General features: G+C 43.9%; 1 protein-coding gene across 7 annotated transcripts in view; it reads left to right on the forward strand.

Annotated features, from left to right (window-relative positions):
* Window positions 1-21015, forward strand: part of prr7 (proline rich 7 (synaptic)) — a 32870-nt gene that overhangs the window by 9906 nt on the left and 1949 nt on the right. For 5 of the 7 annotated variants that reach the window (XM_085471069.1, XM_085471073.1, XM_085471071.1 and 2 more), the window contains one exon: window positions 6623-8039. In XM_085471069.1, coding sequence (XP_085327195.1) covers window positions 7691-8039 — 349 coding nt within the window. In that variant the 5' untranslated portion in view covers window positions 6623-7690. The remainder of the gene's footprint in view (window positions 1-6622; window positions 8040-21015) is intronic. The other 2 variants (XM_085471070.1, XM_085471074.1) reach the window with 2 other exon arrangements.

A 21015-nucleotide genomic window follows, 5' to 3' on the forward strand; every position in this document is an offset into this window, starting at 1 on the left:
AGAATCGCTTTATGACTGCATAATTCTTTTCTGTTGTCTTTCTCAAGTACAACAACCACAAAAACACAACAATAAAACACGTTGAGCGACATAAGACATAATAAACATTTACAGTTGTTTAAAAAACGAAAGAAAAACAATCTGCAGGTCCTTGAATGTCCACACAAAAGTGAGTCAGGCCCCCTGGACTCTCCCAGAAAGTTGATTCTGGTCATTTGAGCAAACACTTATAGTTGATCAGGGAGGAAATGAGAAATGACAGGCTGGCTTTCTTAGATTGTGACATTTCCATCAGTAATGTGTAAACCAGCATAAATGGAACATATTTAAGGTTTGACTCGCTTCCTCCAGTGCAGCACAAATTGGGTGTTATCAGGATGCTACAACAGAGATACAGGGGAGCAGATCATCATATCAAAAAGACCCAGAGTAAATGTAGTTATCTCAGCCGGACATTTGTCAAAGCTGGGAAGGCGCCTAAAGAAAGCTCCAGGCGATCCCGGAGAGACGGGCAAACTGCTGCCTAAGCGAAAACCTCTCCTGATCCCTCTGTCAGGAGTATCAAACAGCTGACATGCATTTTTTTCACAACATTACATCAATCCCCCCACCCCGAGCTAAATATTGGTCTGCCCAAAGGTAGATGGCACAACATAGGAAAACCACCTTGTCAGGCCAGGACTCTGCAGTCTGTTTACACCTGCAGGCCAGCATGCACTGTATTAAAGATAAGGATGTAGACGTGCTGAACGGGGAGGAACGCTGGTTTGGGGGGCGAGTCAAGGAGGCCAGTTACATGAAAAGAGAAAGACCATCACTGAACTGAGCAGGGAGCCTCACCATCTTACAATGATGTGATTGCAGCCACTCCCCAACTCTCTGTGAATGCTACTCGTGGCCGCTGATCAATACTCACGGTCCATTGTTAGTCAGTGCTGCTGGTATATATTGTTTATAAGGTTGGGGAAAGCTGCAGTCAGCTGAGCTTAAACGTTACCCCTGCTGTAAATGCAACGACCTGAATGATTGAGCGTGCATCCAGACATAGACTCTCGTGTTAAAATGCTCAAATTTACTTTAACTTCTAACTACATGATGTCAAGAGTAAAACTACAACATTTCATAATATAATGGAAAGAATGTAAGTTACAGACTTATCCCAGAAATTTGAAATTAACTGTAGAAAATTGAAATGTATCCTGTTGTTAATGACTGCAGTGCACACGTGGAGACAACAGTTTACAGATGGCATCGATTTCTTTCTTTTAAAAACATAAAGAAGTAACTTGCTCCTAAATTGCTGCCAAGTCTGTTTCACACAGTTGTAGCTGCTAGAACACAGATTAGCGAGGTGTTACCTGAGAGTCAAAGTTAAATGCACTTTGATCTCGCAACAAACAACGTGGACAAAGTGATTTCTCCTTTATTAGGCTATGGGGCAGTTTTAATGCTTTAAGGCGCAGCTGTTATGTTAAAAATAAAGAGCAGCACAGGATGGTAGATGGAGTGGTTCCTGTGTGGTGCTTTCTACTCAATTTGACCATTACTAGAAGTCTTTAAATTGGTAGACAGTTGGCCGAGTGAAAGCTGCCCTGATCTTGTGATCAAATCACCAGACAAACAACTTTCTACAGTTTTTGATTTTACTGGTATATTTTCCATTCTTTACACGCCACTCTCACCATTCCTCTGATAATGTAACTGATTGGAGTAGTTGATCAACTTTGTGTTGAAGTAGAGTGAAATGGGAGCTGATAACCACAGTCATGACGTCCCTTATATTTAACTGGGGTTTTAGGTTTTATTGAGCCAGCTAAAGCAATGAAGGCCTGGATTTGTTGAACTTCACTGACACTATAAGCCTATAAACTATAAACTCTTCTTTTAAAAAAACATTCCCAAAATGTTGCATGGTAATAATTTGAAAAGATTCTCAATGCAAGGTTTTGGAAACAATTTCAGATGTCTCATGCCCTTTTAAACCCTCTAATGTCTAAATTATTGGTGGTAACTCTAACTCTGAATGTTGGATAAAGATCAAATGGACCATTTTGGAAAAATCTACAAAGATAACTAAAAAACAAAACCACATTCTGATTGCATAGAGTCGTCAGAACTCCACTTTACAGGGATATTATTATAAATGAGAAGATCCTTCAAGAACTTTTTGATTCTTGAGCATCAGCTAACCCTGAAAATATCCAAGAAAACACTTTAAAACAAATATTCAATGACAATCGAACAAAGGTAACAAAAAGACGTATCAGGTCCTTCTTCTAGAATTAGAAACAGGAATCCGGTCGTTAAGTGATGACGTGAGTGCATCCTACTTCCGGGTCTAAAGTAGTCTGCGTTTAATATGGCTTTTGTGTTGTTAACATGTTTAATGTTTTGTATTTTCTTCTATTTAATCTCAAAAAGCTCCTAAAACAGTCAGTGATCACTGCTGACCTCCCTCGGCTTTTATTACCGCTAACCATTTATTTAAGCTCAGTTTTTAAAACCTTAGGATGTAGCTACAGCCCAGCCCATGCAGCAGTATATGAATGACTAACCTCGTATTGTGGATGGATTATCTCAGTTGTTCTCTGGCTGAAGTTTGGTCCTTTTACAGCATCCTGCCATGCGATTACATTTGTTCCTGACCACCGAGAACACTCACGTTAACTTTTATCGAGTGGGAAAAAAGTTAGCTTGTTTATATTATGCTAACATAGCTGTGTCGCTAGCGGTCACGTAGCACATCATTATATACCAGCTAGCCAAACTTCAGTAACCCTACAAACGTCACTGCTGTTTAGTTTTCTGTCTTCATTTATGTTGGAAGTGATAACAGAGCTGTACGTTTGAATTTGTTTCCAAAACCCCGCAGTCAGGACATGCTATATTGTATTTAGATAGAAGCTAGCGAGCTAACTCCCTGCTAACTTCTAACTCCGTTAAATGTCATAAATTCCGTTTTCATGGATGCCTGGATGTTAAACTCAATTGTTACACCTGGTAGAGCAGAACGCTGATCATTTTATTAAATATGAAAGACTTTAGACAGTTTTTCAACTCTCAGTAATGCCACAGTGATCGTTTGATATATGGACCTGCAGCGGAGTTTAGACCCAGACACGGCTAGTGATGTCAGACTGAACAACCGGATTGGGAAGAGGTGGAGTAAGATGGGATGACAAGTACAAAAGAGAGAACTTGATTACTCGGAGACACAGAAACACGAGATGCAGAAAGAAAAGCCATTACCGATCTAAAACAGGAAGTGGGCAAAAGGAAGAAGATGCAACACGGATGTAGACAGAAGGGGACAAAGAAAGCAACAGAGATGACACTGAGCGTATATCGGGAAAAAAACCCCCACAAGAAACCAAAAAGTTGGTAAAAATCAAAACTTAGCAAATCCTCCACAAGAAGCGGGGACCATGAACCAGGAAGGGGAATAAAAAGGCAGTCTTAAAAAAGCACCAGTTACCAAAATAGCCGTGAACGACTTCATCCTACCCTCATTTCATAAAGACCCTTCGCCTTTTTGATGTAACACTACTGAAAAAATGTTTCCTTAACACAGTAAAACGTTTTACATTCCTACCATCTTGCCGTACTCTCCTAGCACCATCACACTTTTCAGTATAAATTTGTGTGTCAGCATGATTCTTGAGACAAAAGTTGTGCAGAGTCAGATCTCTCCAGATGGAGGTCTGCGTCTAACGTCTGTCTGTCTGTTCGGGGTCGTTGACATGAAGCCCTGCAGGATCTTCTGTTCGCCAAGTGTGAAGTCTGAAGGAACAACATGTCCAAAGGAGTGTCTGCATCATTGTTGGGAACGACATGTTTACTTGTTCCTGTCATCGCAGTGAGGGGAAAATCATGAATTCAGTTTGCAACCTTCAGCAGCTGCAGGAATGAGCGTGGGATCGATGTGCTGGAGCTTTCACAGAAAAAATAAAGTTTTTAATGTGAGCTATAACAGATCATAAACTGTTAAAATTATAGTTTCTAAAAAAACGAATCGTGTACTGAGAGAAGTTCATCCACAGAAACCCCAATCACTCAGTTACAGTAATGCGTTTATATGTTTATATAAAAAGGTTTAAACTCGTTATTTTTAAGTTATATTTCCATGTCAAATGCCTCCCATCGACCATCAAAGACAATCCTGGAAAAACCTAGAGGGAAGACTTTCAGGTCCCTACAGTCCTACTTTATTGGCCATTTTAACACTGAATTATCTACAAATCTGCTTTTAGGTCCTTTGGATGTTTTAGGGTATATTTCTGGTACTGTGGCTCTGTGCGTATAGACTCAGGTGTGGAGCTCAGTTTAACATGGATGCTTGAATTTCCTAAAGTATCTGGATGATTGATCTCTGGCAGCAGATTTGGAGGCCTGCAGAAACAGTTTTTTACACACAGCTTCTCATACAGGGCAGGTAATGGGTCTGTGAAAGAAACCAACCAGGTGAGGGTGTCACAGCTGTTAACGCTAAAGAATATATCACATTTTGTGATATATTCTTTGTGATATATATACTCAGTGTTATTCCCTAGATATGACACCGTGTTAGTGATGTGCGAATCATGAACGAATCGTTCAATACTCAAGAATCACTTTACGGACTCGTGAATCATGATTCACAAGCCCAACTGACTCACTGACTCATCCCTGTTGCTGTTAGCAAGCTAATTTCATTAGTAGAAATATATCTAACTTAAAATTAAAATTGTGTGGAAAAAAACAACAGCCAGTTTCTTAACAAAACATTTCTGCTCTAAACTGGAAGAAAAAACCCTGAGTAGAAGCTCACATCAAGACTATCCGGTCGTTAAGTGATGACGTGAGTGCATCCTACTTCCGGGTCTAAAGTAGTCTGCGTTTAATATGGCTTTTGTGTTGTTAACATGTTTAATGTTTTGTATTTTCTTCTATTTAATCTCAAAAAGCTCCTAAAACAGTCAGTGATCACTGTTGACCTCCCTCGGCTTTTATTACCGCTAATCATTTATTTAAGCTCAGTTTTTAAAACCTTAGGATGTAGCTACAGCCCAGCCCATGCAGCAGTATATGAATGACTAACCTCGTATTGTGGATGGATTATCTCAGTTGTTCTCCTGGCTGAAGTGTGGTCCTTTTACAGCATCCTGCCATGCGATTACATTTGTTCCTGACCACCGAGAACACTCACGTTAACTTTTATCGAGTGGGAAAAAAGTTAGCTTGTTTATATTATGCTAACATAGCTGTGTCGCTAGCGGTCACGTAGCACATCATTATATACCAGCTAGCCCAACTTCAGTAACCCTACAAACGTCACTGCTGTTTAGTTTTCTGTCTTCATTTATGTTGGAAGTGATAACAGAGCTGTACGTTTTAATTTGTTTCCAAAACCCTGCAGTCAGGACATGCTATATTGTATTTAGATAGAAGCTAGCGAGCTAACTTCCTGCTAACTTCTAACTCTGTTAAATGTCATAAATTCCGTTTTCATGGATGCCTGGATGTTAAACTTAATTGTTACACCTGGTAGAGCAGAACGCTGATCATTTTATTAAAGATGAAAGACTTTAGACAGTTTTTCAACTCTCAGTAATGCCACAGTGATCGTTTGATATATGGACCTGCAGCGGAGTTTAGACCCAGACACGGCTAGTGACGTCAGACTTAACGAACGGATAGCTCCTTGGTTCACAGTAGCATCATGTTAGCTGAGTTACTCACCCCCTCCCTCCTGTGCTGAATCATAGCATAAACGAATCAGTGATATTATATTTATTATTTATTATAAGATATCACTCCTGGCTCACAGCTTCTTCTTCTTCTTGGTTGGCAACCAATGTTAAGGCGCATTACCGCCCCCTGGCTCACAGCTCAAAGGACATTTAAATATGTATAAAAATATATATTTGACACATTTGAGGAAAATACAAATAAAATAAAAATAAATAAAATAAATGTTTTTTTGCTCTTTTTTGATCTATAAAAACAGTTGTTTTTCTTTTTCAATCACTCATCTTAGCCGTAGGATTTACACGAAAAGAGAAATAAATTAAGTTTGAGTGAAAATGTACATTTTTTGCACTCTCTGGGCAACTGACTCAGTGACTCAAATGACTCAAAAAACCCGGTTCACTTTGGTGAGTGACTCATTCAAACTCGATTCAGTAAAAAGAATCAGATTTACCATCACTACACCGTGTGCCAAATCCAGATGAACTTTTGTTTTAATATTAAATTTGTGACGTTCTCATTTTTTTTAAATACTCATGTAGAAAGTCACCAGAATTTAAACATTTGTTTTCATGTTTATCGCTGAGGTGCTTTTGAAGGTCTGTTACAGTCTTCTGATTTACACTGAAGTAATAAATTAATTCTCTATTTGACGTGTTTATTCGACTCCCAGTGATCCTGTCTCGTTCTGCATATGTCACCTCTGTGAAAGTCTTTTCTTCTCTGAAGTGTGAAACTGATACTTGGACCCCCGATGTTGGTGTTATATCCTGCATGAACAGCTGACATTTATAACGGCCCAGCCTCAGTGCTGTTTTTCCTGCTCTCGGTTCTCACTGTGTGGAAAATGTTGCCTGATTTTGTCCTGACGAAGGCCTCCTGTGTGTCTTTGCAGGGCGGCGTGAGGCCGAGGAGTCCAGCTGTGATCTGAAGGGGAAGAAATCTGAGGACCCCCGGCCCCGAAGGGACCAGCTGTTTGACTTCACGTGAACAAAGACATTTCTTTTTGGTGCTTCTGACCGGATGTTGCCTCGGTTCTCCGCTTGGTTTAGTTCTAGAATCAGCTTCAAAATGTGACAATGACGGAACCGTTACAACTTTATCCTCCAGCAGGAACGAAGGAGAAGCTTCCTGAGAGGGTGGATTATTGAAAGCAGGCTGCTCGAGCCTTTCGGAGAATTTAAATGGAGGTTTGCTGCAGTGGAAACACCGGGGAGTTCATCTGTAGTCATTTGGAATAACAGTGTGTGACTGTGTGGGATCCACACAGATTTCCATCTAAATGAGGCGTATTTCAGGCAGCAGAAGGTTATCATCTGAAACATCTGGACGGATGGAGGAGACTCACAAACAGAGACGAAGACGGTTTTGATTACTGATGTTTATGTTCAGTATTTTTATTTTTTAAAGCACAAAGATTTATTTATACTTTTTTTTAATGACTTTGGTGCTGATGCAGAACAAAAATCTAAATTTTCCGCCTGCTTTCTTCTGTAAGTTTCTCTGATTTATTTTATCTCCAAGTGATCTTATGTAATTAGGACACTAATGTGTGCGATTATACGTCTTATTGTCGAAGCTTTTATCACCTGCCAGCCTTTTATAAGTGTAACAAGCGCGGCTAAATATTGAGCCATGTGACTGCTGTGTTTCAGAAAAGCTTCAGTTTTACTGAATTCTACTGGATTTTTCTTTTTTTAATCTTTTTTCCTCCCGTGATTTGTAACTTCTTCAGGCAGGAGCTTGACGGGTCTTGACACACTTTTCTTTAACATTTAAATAAGAAACTTGAAGCCACCTGATGTTTGGCGAAGGATTGTGACTCGACCCGTGTTTAAGTCGCTCTCCTTTGTCTTTCTGAACGAAAGTGATCTGCTGAGTTTCAAGACGACCGCTGAACCCGCCCATCTGAAATCCTCTCTTCCTGTCTTGGGGGGAACTCGCTGCGCATCCCGTCACCGCCATGGTGATGTCGCAGGGCACTTACACCTTCCTGGCCTGTTTTGCTGGCTTCTGGTTGGTCTGGGCCCTCGTCGTCATGCTTTGCTGTTTCTGCAGCTTCCTGCAGCGCCGGCTGAAGCGCCGGCGCGAGGAGAGGCTGAGGGAGCAGTGTCTGCGTACTGTAGAGATGGAGCCACTCAGCTGCCACCCCGCCGGTTACCCACCTGCTGCTCCTCCACCACCACCACCGCAACAGCCTCCACAGCTGCCCAGAGAGCCGCCACAGTTCAGCCCTCCTCAGACTCTGTCGCCTCCTCTTCCGCTACCTGTTCCCCATCCATTGCCTCAAGCGACCTGGGTCAGCATGCCAGGTAATCATTTTATTTCACAGGCGACAAAACGCTCGCGAGCTAAGACGCAACCTCAGGTTTCAAAAACTGCAGTTCCTCTAATGGCCACTTAAAGCAAAAGTGAGTTGATCGCCATAAAACCTCCGTGTTAGAAATCCTTAATTTACAGCCACAAACAGAGGTGTGTCTCTGACAGCTGCCTGCTCGGCCGAACCTCTGACTGTGTTTGTGATCTTGGTCTTTTCTGTAGTTTTCAGTGGTATCGAACAAATAATATGGAGTTTGGTGACATCCTAGTATTTAATCAGCTGTTAAACAAAGAGTTCATGGATGTAATTCAGTCTTCCGACTTCTCCACGCACACTGTCACAGCTTTATGAACTCTGGCCAAGCTGTCAGTGCGACTGAGACCTGCAGCAGAAACTTGCTTCACATTTATGAGAACTAATTTTAAATTGTACATCATTGAAATTAAAGTTTAGAAAATATTTAGCGCTGTCAGCGTTAATCGTGGGGCTGCACAGGGTCAACACGTTAGCGCGGTTAGCTCCTTAACGCGTTAGCGCCGTCTAGCCCCACGCACGCAGCGATCCTCGTTAACTCGCTAACGGAGATTTGCCGCGTTAATGCGGTTATGGCGTTAACGTCATTTTAACGAGATTAACTCTGACAGCACAAAAAGTTATTTGTGCAATAGATTACACAATTAATGGGGGCATGAAGTATGGAAAAGGCAGTTATAGCGAGCTAAGCATGAGAAGTTCAATGAGCATATTGTGTTGAACATTTTATAAGTGCAGTACAAATTTAAGACAAAAATGGACTTGAGGTAATCCTGCCGCAGCTTCACGATCCACAAGCTCGTGCCCATGCACCGTGTTCGTGATTTAGACATTTTACTCTCAGCCATCAGACGTCCTCACAGGAATAACCTGAAAAATCCAGCTTCAAGCTCTTCAGATCCACAACTGCTTATTAGAGTTTCCACGGAGAGCAGAGCTGCACTCAGCATTCATAATACCTCCTCCTGCATTTATTAGTCTCTTCTGTAAACTTGACTCACTTTCTGAAGCAGAACTCGTCTCTGCTGCTGAGCAAATAACCAAACCTGTCACGCCGTGTTTGATCTGTATTTACAAGCTGTTTTTCATACTTACGCCTCGTTGTTTGAGCTCAGCTCAACAGGAAAGACAAAACTGATGCGATGCAGACAGAGAAGCAAAGTGCAGGAGCGTTTCTTATAGTTCCCAGTTTAGTTCCTAGCTTCCACCTCCCTCCCTCCATGCTGGCCTGCGTTCCCCCGCATGGTGTCATGGTGACAGCTGCCGCTGAGGCGTAGGCAACAGCCGCGGAGGCCATGCGGTGACGGAGTAACAATAAAATAAGAGTGATTAGAAGGAGGAGACACTCAGAGGCCGAGAGGTGCAGCTTCGCAAAGAATCACTGTAATCACCGAGACTGTGAAACTCCCCGTTCTTAATGAAACTGCCTCGCACGGATTAAAGCCCGCACAGGAAAAATGTTGCTCAGGTCTTAATAAACCCACATACTACATGTAATTTGCAGTATGTGAGTTATGCTGCTTTATATTTCTGTCCTCTCGCTGTACCCGAGGAGCATTTCATGAGTGGCAGCTCAAAGTAATACTCTGCAGGCTACATCCACACGTACACGGGTGTTTCCACTGAAGACTGAGCTTTAAAAACTCCTGTGCAGGTAAAGATGTTAGAAAACTGTTTCTGCGTTTGCATGCGGACAAGAAAAACTGAGACCTTGATGTCAAAATCTAACATTGGGGTTAGAGCGTCACCGCTAGCTTTGGTGTGTTGTCCACAGATTATTTTGTTTTCACACTGACATGTTTTCTAAAAATAAAAAAAATTAAAAAATTTGCTTATGCCCGTCATAAGCAGAAATTTAGAACAGCAGAGGGGTGTGGCTTCTGTGCCTGACATAACCATACAAGGACTATTCACTCTGTGACATCATGCAGATCCAAGAGATGAAAAAAAGGCTAAAAGTGTTCCCTGTTCTCCCTGTGGTTGCTTCCCAGGTTTTCTCTCGAAGATGTGAATTTAACTTCCAGTTAAATTGAATATTTTTAAAATTATTTTTTTTATTTTGGCGTCATGGTTGTGTGAGAATACTCCCATTTCTGTTCTTGATTTTCTTTTCTAAGGCAGGAAAATCTCATTGGTCTATACAGTGAAAACAATGTGCGTAATGAGCAGCTTGCTTTATGACAGAGGAACAAAACGAACAAGCATCTACAGAAGAATAGGAATTAAAGGGAAAGGGGTAAAAGAGCATCAGCTGCTCTCAAAGACGATTAATGAGCGGAGACAGACAGTACAGGATGAAACAAAAGATCGCTGGAGTCTTGGCCTCAAAGCAGACTGATGAAGAGGTTTAGTATCCAGGCAGCAGCAGGGCTGAAAGCGAAGCAGGTGCTCGGCAGCTGAGACCCGAGAGGAGCTGTTTCAGTCGACTTCACCAGCAGAGGAGGTGGTAAAAGCAGGTTTTACAGCAAAGTGGAAAGAAGCTTTTTTTAGCCTCTTTCAGCAAACAGTTTCGGTCCATTTGCAGCGCTGTGTGAAGCAGCCGCTGATAGCGTTACTGGGTATCTGCTAAAAACACAGAAGATGAGACTATGTGAGAGCAAAGCGAGCGGCAGATGGTTTTCTTAAAATGAGCTGTTATTAATCTGTGTTTGTCCAGGTGGACGAGACTCATGATGAAAACCAGTTAAGAGTTTATTTACTGGGTTAAAAATATGAACAGAAAGAGGTGCTTATGATGTTCTAGTAACAGCCTTCAAAGAAACATCTCTCCCTGACTTTCAGTTTTGTTAATAAAAATTTGGCCTTTTTCCTGCTGCATGTGGCAGGATTCCTCTCAGTCACCAGTTTTCCTTTTAAATGCAGAATTTCTCCTCTTGGATTTGACAGTTTTCCCTCACAGAATAAGCACTTTCTTCTTGGATTTGCAGATCTTCTCCGTTCTTGTAGCTTCCCTAGTGTTTGTCTTGCAAATTTACCAATTTGTTTCCCTTGAAAATTGTATTTATTCATCCTTCAATTTAGCTGGTTGATCCTTTATGAATTTACTATTTTATCACTTTAATTTTTTTCATCATAAATTTGTGGTTTTTCTTCTTAAATTTAACACTTCCTTGTAAATTTTGCAGTATTTTTTTTTTAAAGGTGTTGTTGTTGTTTTTCCCCATCATAAATTGCGCTTTCTCTTTTTCCCCCTTTTAAACGTTTGTTGTTTCCCATCACCCGTAAAAGGCTGATGGGGTTCAGTTGTCACCCTACCGGGCGGGCGGTGTGAGCAGTTTGTCAATATAACTGAAGAACGAGGTCACGCGGGGTTTTTAAATCGATACCATAGATGCATCTACTAACAATCTCAGATGACTTCGAATCCCAGTAGCTTAAAGGTCAGAGGTCAAAGGATTTTCACATTGACTAGTTTTTTTTCTTGCATTTTCAAATCAAATCAAATTCAAATCAAATTCAAATTTTATTTGTCACGTACACAGTCATACACAGTACGATATGTAGTGAAATGCTTGGACAACTGCTCGTGACCTAAAGAAAACAAAAAAGGAAAAGGCTATGAATAAGATAGGAAATAAATATGAAAAATTAAAAAGGGTAAATTTAACTAGGAAGGAATAAAATATAAATTAAGGTTAAAAATGAAATAACTGTACAACACAAATTAGAATGAAGGGTAAATTTAACTGGGAAGAATAAGATAAAATATATAAATTAAAGTTGAAAATAAAATAACTGTACAACAAAATACACAGTATAGAACTATATAAGAATGTATGAAGAAATCTAAATATAAATAAATATATACACAATAACAGCAGCGTGATTTAAGTAATGAAGTGAAACCAAAGTCCAGAAAGTCCAGTGTGTGTGTAAGAACCATATGTGTGGGTCAGTACTGTGTGGTGGTGTGATTGAGAGACCGTATCGCCTGCGGGAAGAAGCTCCTCCTCAGTCTCTCTGTGTTGGTCTTCAGGGAGCGGAATCGCTTTCCTGACCTCAACAGAGAGAACAGTCTGTTGTTGGGATGGCTGAGGTCCTTCACCATCTTCCTGGCCTTGGTCCAGCACCGCCTGCTGTAGATTGAGTGCAGGTCAGGGAGCTCGGAGCGGATGGTGCGCTCAGCTGACCGCACAACCCTCTGTAGAGCTCGTCTGTCCTGCATGGTGCTGTTCCCGAACCAGGTTAAGATGTTTCCCGCCAGGATGCTCTCTATGGTGCACGAGTAAAAGTTCCTGAGCACCTTGGAGGGCAGTTGGAAGTCTCTCAAGCGTCTGAGGTGGTAGAGACGCTGACGGGCCTTTTTCACCACGGTGTTGATGTGACAGGACCATGACAGGTCCTGCGTGATGTGAACTCCGAGGTATTTGAAGCTGTCCACTCTCTCCACTGGGCACTCGTTGATGACGGGGGTCTGGTAGTTCCTCTCCTGCTTAGTGCTGAAGTCCACTATCAGCTCCTTTGTCTTACTGACGTTTAGAAGGAGGTTGTTCCTCTGGCACCAGTTCTCCAGATTCCTAATCTCCTTCAGGTAGGCCGTCTCGTTGTTATCAGAGATCAGGCCCACCACGACGGTGTCGTCAGCAAACTTGATGATGGTGGTGGAGCTGGTAGTGGCCACACAGTCATATGTGTACAAAGAGTACAGCAGGGGGCTCAGAACACACCCCTGGGGGGCTCCAGTGCTGAGAGTGGTGGAGGCTGAGACATGTCCGCCCATCCTTACTGCCTGTGGTCTGCCAGTTAGGAAGTTGGAGATCCACTGACACATAGATGAGCTGAGTCCCAGATGCTCCAGCTTGGTGGTGAGTGTGGAGGGAATTATGGTGTTAAATGCAGAGCTGTAGTCTATGAAGAGCATTTTAACATAATTCCCCCTTCTAGTGTCCAAGCGAGTGAGTGATGTGTGGAGGAGATGAGAGATGGCATCGTCTGTGGAACGATTTGGACGGTAAGCAAACTGTAGTGGGTCCAGTGTGTCTGGTAGTGAAGAAATGATGAAGTCTCTGACCAGGCGTTCAAAGCACTTCATCACTACTGAGGTGAGGGCTACAGGGCGATAGTCATTGAGAGAAGCAGGGTGGGGTTTCTTCGGGACAGGAACAATGATGGACTCTTTGAAGCATGTGGGGATCACCGACTGAGATAAAGAGATGTTGAATATCTCAGTGAACACAGGAGCTAGCTGGTATGCGCAGTCTCTTAGGATACGACCTGGGATGCCGTCTGGTCCTGCTGCTTTCCTGGTGTTCACTCTCTTGAAGGCTCTCCTTACTTCATGCTCGGAGATGACGAGCACGTTTCCGGTGCTGGCAGTATCTTCCTGTCTGCAGCCGTTAGCGCCGCTAACACTAGCATTGTTGGAGACCTTAGCTGCAGCCTCGAAGCGAGCATAGAAAGTGTTCAGCTCGTCTGCCAGAGTCACGGCCGCGTTCGTCATACCGGTTGTTGGTGCTTTATAGTCCGTTATTGTCCTTAGTCCCCGCCACAGGCTCCTAGAGTCACTCTGTTGGAGTTGTGACTCTAGTTTCCTCCCGTAGCACTGCTTCGCCTCTTTCACCGCCCTCCGCACGTTATATGACGCGGCTTTGTACGGGTCCATGTCCCCCGTCATGAGTCCCGTGTTGTAGGCAGCGGTGCGGGATCTCAGAGCGTCGCGGATGGTTTTATCCACCCACGGCTTCTGGTTGGGAAACGTTGTGATAGTCTTTGTCTCCACGGTATTATCCGCTAGTTTCCCGATGAATCCCACAACCGCTTCCGTAAACACGTTGACATCATCATCGGAGCTGTTTCTGAACATGCCCCAGTCTGCGTCATCGAGTGCGTCCTGTAACGCGGCCACCGATTGATCCGTCCAGCGCGCGACCTTCCTCTGAACCGGAACTTCCTGTTTTAGCCTTTGTTTGTATTTTGGCATGAGGAAGATGGCGGCGTGATCAGATTTGCCAAACGGGGGGCGGGATTGTGCCTTGTAGCCGTCCTTGACCGTAGTGTAGCAGTGGTCCAGTGTCCTTTCACCTCTGGTGGGGCAGGTGATGTGTTGATAAAAGTTCGGCGCTGCGCGTTTGAGGTTGGCGCTATTAAAGTCCCCCGTCACAATAAGCGCAGCGTCCCGGTGTTGTGTCTGGTGCTGTGTGAGTGCCTCATGCAGCTCGCATAAGGCGGTGACCGTGTCCGCTTGTGGTGGAATATAAACGGCACTTACAATGACCGATGTAAATTCCCGAGGTAGATAAAAAGGACGACACATGATGGACAGTAGTTCCAGATTTGGTGTGCAGGAGCGTGTGAGAGGAACAACGTTCGCACTGTTGCACCAGTTGTTGTTCACCATTAAACACACGCCGCCTCCCCTTGACTTCCCCGAGTCCCGTGTCCTGTCCATGCGGTGAACCGAGAAGAACTCGGCCGGCTGGATGGCGTGGTCCGGCACCGCTGGGTTCAGCCATGTCTCGGTGAAGCAGAGGAGATTGCAGTCCCGAATGTCTCTCTGGAACTTTATCCTGGCCCTGAGGTCGTCAAGCTTGTTCTCCAGTGACTGGACGTTGGCGAGCAGGATGCTAGGCAGAGGTGTGCGGTGTGCACGAGCTCTCAGCCTGTTCCTGACGCCGGCTCGCTTCCCTCTAGGCCGCCGCCGCTTCCCTTTGTTCTCCCTCGAGATCTCACTCGGCCAGCTCGGACCCGGAGTTAAAAACTTCGAATTGTGAGTACATTGTATACCAATAGAAACAAGAGTGTCACTGTCATACCTAATGTACCCAATGGTGATGATTTTGCCGATTTAGAAATTTTCTTCAGATTTTGTCTTTAAATTTGTTTTTTCATTTAAAAATCTTTTTTCCCTTTGAAAATATTTTTTTCCTTTTAGGTTTTGGTTCATAAATTTAGCGTGTTCTAGTTTTGGTCTAAACGTGTCAGTTCATTCATTGATGGCGACAGTAACTAAGCTTTCTGTGGTTGTCATCATAGTGATGATGTAGACAAATCATGAATGAACCAAATGATCATTTTTGTTAAACTCACAGGATTAGTTGCAAAAATCAAAAAAGGTTTTCCATTAAAATAAACGAGGCTTTTGGGATTTTTCCTTCTTTTTTTTAAAGGGAAGCCGTGTTAAGGAAGGAAAACTACAAATCCTTCTTCCTTTTCTGACTCATTTATAATCCTCAACATCTTCCTCATTAGCTGGAAACAAAATTGTCAAAGTAAAGCTGTTGATGGAGACTCGAGTTTAACAGGAAAATCATCCAAAGATCAGAAATGAATGAATGCCCTCAGTCAAAGGTTCTTATTGTTAGCTTTGATGGTTTAGGCACAGCAGCTGAACTGGGTCAGTTTTGTCTAATGGATGCCACCGTGGTTCCCATTAGCTTAATCCTGTGAGCGCTTTCAGCTTCGGACACGTCCGACCCTCCGGTGGAAACATCAGCCCCGCGTGTTTCTGCTGACGTCCTGCTGAGCGTTCGCTGGATATTTAAAGCCGTCCTGACAGCTGCTGGTGTTGTTTACAGCTGGCGTGTTGATAGGGGAGTTAGTGCAGAGCTGAGAAACAATAGTAACCTGATCTTGCAGGTATCTGTGAGCCATGTTTGATGGACTCTGGCCAGGTATAAACAAACACATTTGCAGTGATGAGTAAGGCCCGTTTCATGGCAACAGTTCACCAAACAGCTGCAGGTTTCCAGCGCTGCTGTTTGCTGTGGTGGCTGTAAACAGGCTGTTGGTTGGTATGTGGGTTGCTGCTGACGGGTGTGGGCGTGGGTCATTTTTCAGGCACTACAGCATAAAATGTTCTTAACGCCATCCAATAGGTTTTATCTTGCATACAGCTTCTTTTGTGTGTGTGTGTGTGTGTGTGTGTGTGTGTGTCCTGTCTGGCACTGTAGCCATCAGAATTATTGTCTGAAGGCCAAGAACAGATTTACTTTCCCAAGTGGGCCTTTTGCTATACTGGTCCACTTGATTGTCATAGTTTATTTGATCTTTATTAGTTATTTTTATTCTAAGTTATTGTAATCAGGCCAGACTGGACTCGGGGACGGGAAAGAAAAACAAGAAGAAAAGTTCAGAAGAAAGTTAACAGAAGGAGAGGGAAAGAAAAAGGAGAAAAGAGAATGAAAATCTGCTTCATCACCTTTGTCTTTTTCTTTTCCCTCTTTGTCTTTTCCTGGATCACCTGTTGAGAAAAAAAGAAAACAAGCAGAAGAAGACAAGAGCAACACAATAAACAACATCACGATGATCTATGGGAATATGACAGTAAATACTAAATGTTAAACATTATTGTGCAGCACGTAAGATCAACAGCACACAGTGTGCTTTGAGGTAGGAGCCAAAAAGGGTGTAGTTTGTGTGTGTGTGGGGGGGGGACTGAGATGTCCCCAGAGAGGTGGCGTCTGACACCCAACCTGACATATGGACACAGACATACAGGCACACACAGACACAAACATCCATTCCCACCCTCATGCTCTCATATGCACTCACTCCACACTCAACCAACGTGGAGACAGACATAGAGAGACGCTGTACACACGATCACACTCCCCAAGCGTACTCTAAGCCCCGGGTCTAGGTACCCTTGCCCCTGGAGGGGGGAACTGCACCAGACCCAGGTGGTGTTACCCTTTTCCCTGCGGTGGGGATCTTGCATACAGCTGCTGTTACCTCTCAGGGTGATGCCTACAAACCCAAATTAGCGGTACACTCGTCAGTGATCGCAGTACAACACTCGCGTGGTGGACAGATTTTGGAGGACTTTCCAGCTGAAGCGGTTCTCTCAGAGCCTTCGTCAGCTTTTTCTGGCCCTGCCTCCTCCTCTCTTCCTTTCTCTGATTAGTGTATTTATGGCAGCATTTCTTGTCAGTTCTCACTTCTTGTGGAAAAGTAATTGGATGTGTTTTGACCCCTGGCTGTTAGATTGTGACAAAAAAAACAAAAAACCAATTAATCATTCCTATTTTAGTCACTTTTCATGTCATGGTTCGTCACTGGCTTACAGATTGAGCCAGTTTCACAGAAAAAGTCTTTTTAACTTCATGAACTTCAAATTCACCCCTGAAAGTTTATTTTTTCCCCTCTGTTGCTCTAATATGAGATGATTTAAGCAACACGGTGTGTTATCCCAGCTGAAGCACCCATCAGATGATGGATGTGGTCAGCTAAGCTGTGGTGCTTAAACAATGCTCAGCATTGAGGGCTCGAAAACAAGTCAGGATACCTTCATGCTTTCATGATGTTTACACCAAATTCAGACAATGCCATCTGAATGTTGGATGAAATCTAGACTCACCCGAACAGGAAACGTCTCTCCAGCCATCTGTTGTGCGATTTTTGTGAGCTCGTGTGACTCGTAGCATCAGTTTGCTGTTCTTATCTGACAGGACTGACGCCCGGCGTGCTCTTCTGCCGCTGTAGCCCATCTGCTTCGTAGGTTGTGGATTCAGGGATTCTCTTCTGTAGACTGTGGTTCAAACCAGTGATTGTCAAAGTTACTGTTGCAATCTTGCCATTCTTCTCTGACTCCTGCCATCAACAATCTATTGTCACCCGAAGAACTGCCGCCATTCTCTAAAAAACCTTACAGACTCAGACCAGCTCGTCTGACAAAGTCGATCAAATCACCTTTTTGATTTTGATGCTTCCATTTGAACTTCAGCAACTTGTCTTGATCGTGTCTACATGATTAAACAGACTGAGCGATCCCAAACATAACGTGTGTGTGTGTGTGTGTGTGTGTGTGTGTGTGTGTGTGTGTGTGTGTGTGTGTGTGAGAATATAGTTGATTTCTTGGCTAAAGAAGTCGCACAGTTGCTTTAAACAGAGCTGGTGCAGCAGTCTGAAGAGCCAAGTTTCTTCCGTGTTTGAAAGAGGAGGACGGCAGCTTGTGCAACATTCGACAGATATTGATCACGATCTGGCAACATTCATCAGCTTGGATATAAAAATGGCTTTCAGCTCCAGAAATCTGCTGTTCGACTGATGTGTGTTTGCAGCCTGAGGGTTAGATTGTTCCTGACGATTCATTGAAACATAGACTCGGCTCTCGCCGGCTGCCGGTCAGGTTTTCCTGAATCGTACCCTTTGCTGTGCTCTCTGCAGCAGAACCACCTCCAGTTGCTTCTTTCTCGAATGTCAGAAAATGTCAAAGTAATCTGTGTCAGGTAGCAGACACGCCGCTTAAAAGCCACAACAGTTCAGCACTTTGTTTTCTGTTGTTTCAGCCGCACTGCAGACACAGCTGCTCCCTTCACTTATCTCACACGTCAGCTGAAACCATTCAGCCGAGTGTTGACCGTGATTAATGTCCCAGCGTTCCCTGAAAGCAGCACAGCAGAAACCTGTGCAGGTGCTTCTGCTGAACCTGCGTGTCAACATTTCACTGCAGAGATTTGAGATTCTCGCAAATGTAAAACAGACGAGTCCATCAGTGCAATTAGTAGCAGGTGTGAACGAGCCAATTAGGAGCGAGAACAATGTGGAAAAACGAACCTGTTGCTGCAAAGCGTGAACCGACAGAGACGTTCTCAACTCCATCTAAAAGCTCGCTTTCCTGTTGTGCAGCATAATCAGAGCGCATCCTGCAAGAAAGGAAATCAGGAGGAGAATAGCAAATTACGGTATTTCAGACAATTTCACCAAATTACAATCATCTCCACGGATCCACAGGCAGCTTCTCATCCTCGGTGATTAAATCTCTGCAGGCTCAGACGAGTGTCAGACGTCTTCCAAAGTGCAGCCTCGTGATTACTTCAGTTTGTGGACTTCTAAACCTTAAATAAATATATTCAGTGCAGGAGCCAGAATCAGTTTTGATGCCTGTAATGGTCAAAGTGACGCTCTAGCAACAAGTAACAAGTAACTCCCCTTAGTTTGTTTCAGCTGTGAAAAACATTGTGTTGTGTTGGAAGGATGAACTTTTCACATCGGTTTGACTTAATGACCGCTGCGCTGCTGTTTTTCTGAGGCTTACTTGATGTGTTTACTTAGACTTAGACTTAGATCCTCCCGCGCCGATCGGCGCATCGGGCGACAAGAGAACGCCATCGAACTCGGTCTATCGCAGCAGTTGTTGCTTCATCCCATGACAGTTCGACTGAACGTAAATCTTCAAGGAAAGTCCTCCTCCATGTTATTTTAGGTCTTCCTCGCCGTCTCTTTCCATTCTTCGGGTTCCACAGAACTGCGACACGGGCAGGTCTCGGGTCCGGTAGCCGAAGGATGTGACCGGCAAATCTGAACCGACGCTTGGTGACTTGGACATGGAGCGGCTCCACTCCCGCACGGCGATATACTTCTTCATTGGTAACGCGATCCCGATATGTGATTTTGAGCAGCCGTCGAAGACAACGTTGTTGGAAGACGTCAAGATGGCGGTTGATCTTTGCAGTTGATTTCCAAGTCTCCGCTGCATACAGTGCCGTCGGTATAACGATGGTCTTCAGGAGCCGCACTTGATGTGTTTACACTTATTTTTTTTCCTTTCTATCTGCTCGGCTTGCAGATTAACTAATGAGCCTTTGTGATGTATTGAAATGTAATTTCCTGACTGTTAATCCAGGAATCTGTGCAGCCGCCAACCTCTTTTTCAGGGCGTTGCACATCGTCTGTGAAGGTTCTCAGTCATCCAGGTCATCGTAGTCTGAGAGCTCGGAAAGAAAAGCGTCTGGACTTGTTTGTTATAGATGTTTCGTCCAAGAAGCTTCTTCAGTTTTAAGAGCAACTGGTGGATTTAAGCCCTGTGGGAGTGTCTCCGAGAGGGTCACGGACCTCCTAATGATCCTCTACTTGTGAAGACAGGTGTGAGTCACAGTCAGCCAGCATTTCAGGTGAACCCATTGTGAGACCTAGCCCCACCCTGTCATGTGATGTGAGTGGGCGTTAAGGCGTCTGGGAAGGATCTCAGACGTTGCACATCTGAAAACTGCAGGAACGCTAAAGGACACCTCGCATGATGTAACGGCAAAACAGGAGGCGTCTGACAAATGCGCCTCTGTGTTGGTGATCTATAATCTTTCCAGCGAGTTCTGGGTCTACATCAGGGCCGCCCGTGCTGAATAGGCTCTACTCCGAGCTCCCTCTGGGCTGAATGAGAAACTTTAACTCAGTTTTCCACAGATTAACTGAAATGGCTCCATGTTTCCCTCACTCAGCACTGCCAAGTGTACATAAGCAACACGCAGTGTTTCCTCTGTAGTAAATAGTAAATTGAAATCTCAGACGGATGAATCATCGCTGCTTTCCTCATCTGACATTTGTGTTTCCTGACTGGTTTGTTGTGAGTTTTTTGGCATTTTGTAGCATTGGGGGAATATCTGAGTGCGCTCTGATTTATCAAAGAGAGAGTGGTTTTAAATCTTAATGTATACAAACTTCAGACCATTGACACCAGCCCGGAGAATCATCACCTCTTCTTTCTCTGTGTGCCATCAGCTCGTGTTTCTTTTGTTGCACAACGTGCTGCAATGCAGTTTCTCCGCTCGAACTCATGAAGTCTTGAGAGGGAGGCGGAAAGCTGGAGAACAAGCGGACCTGAAATAGGAGTGAGTGATGTAAGAGAGACGGAAAGAGATTTGGTAAAACAAGAAAGAAACGCAAACTCGGAGCAGAAGTCCTGTGATGGCTTTTGTTCCTGCCGCCGAGCACAGTCACAGGTGTCGCAGCGGGCGTGCGGTAATCACGTGTGTGTGTGTGTGTGTGCGCGTGTGTGCGTGTGTACGTGTGTGTGTGTGTGTGTGTGTGTGTGTGTGTGTGCTGCACATTGGCTTTATTCCAGTGTATCACACTGCATCAGGCATGTATTATGATAAATGGATGCTGTGTTGCAGTGAAAGCTGAGGTTTCCCTCTGGTCTGCTTCAGGGAAGAAGCTCATTAGTGTTTTTCTTCCTGGTCCTACAGACTTCACTTTGGGATGACAACAAACACACAACA

Source organism: Copadichromis virginalis, linkage group LG10 (genome assembly GCF_057382275.1).
Source record: "Copadichromis virginalis isolate Kocher_CV1m ecotype Utaka linkage group LG10, C_Virginalis_male_GT1.1, whole genome shotgun sequence".
Taxonomy (NCBI): Eukaryota; Metazoa; Chordata; class Actinopteri; order Cichliformes; family Cichlidae; genus Copadichromis; species Copadichromis virginalis.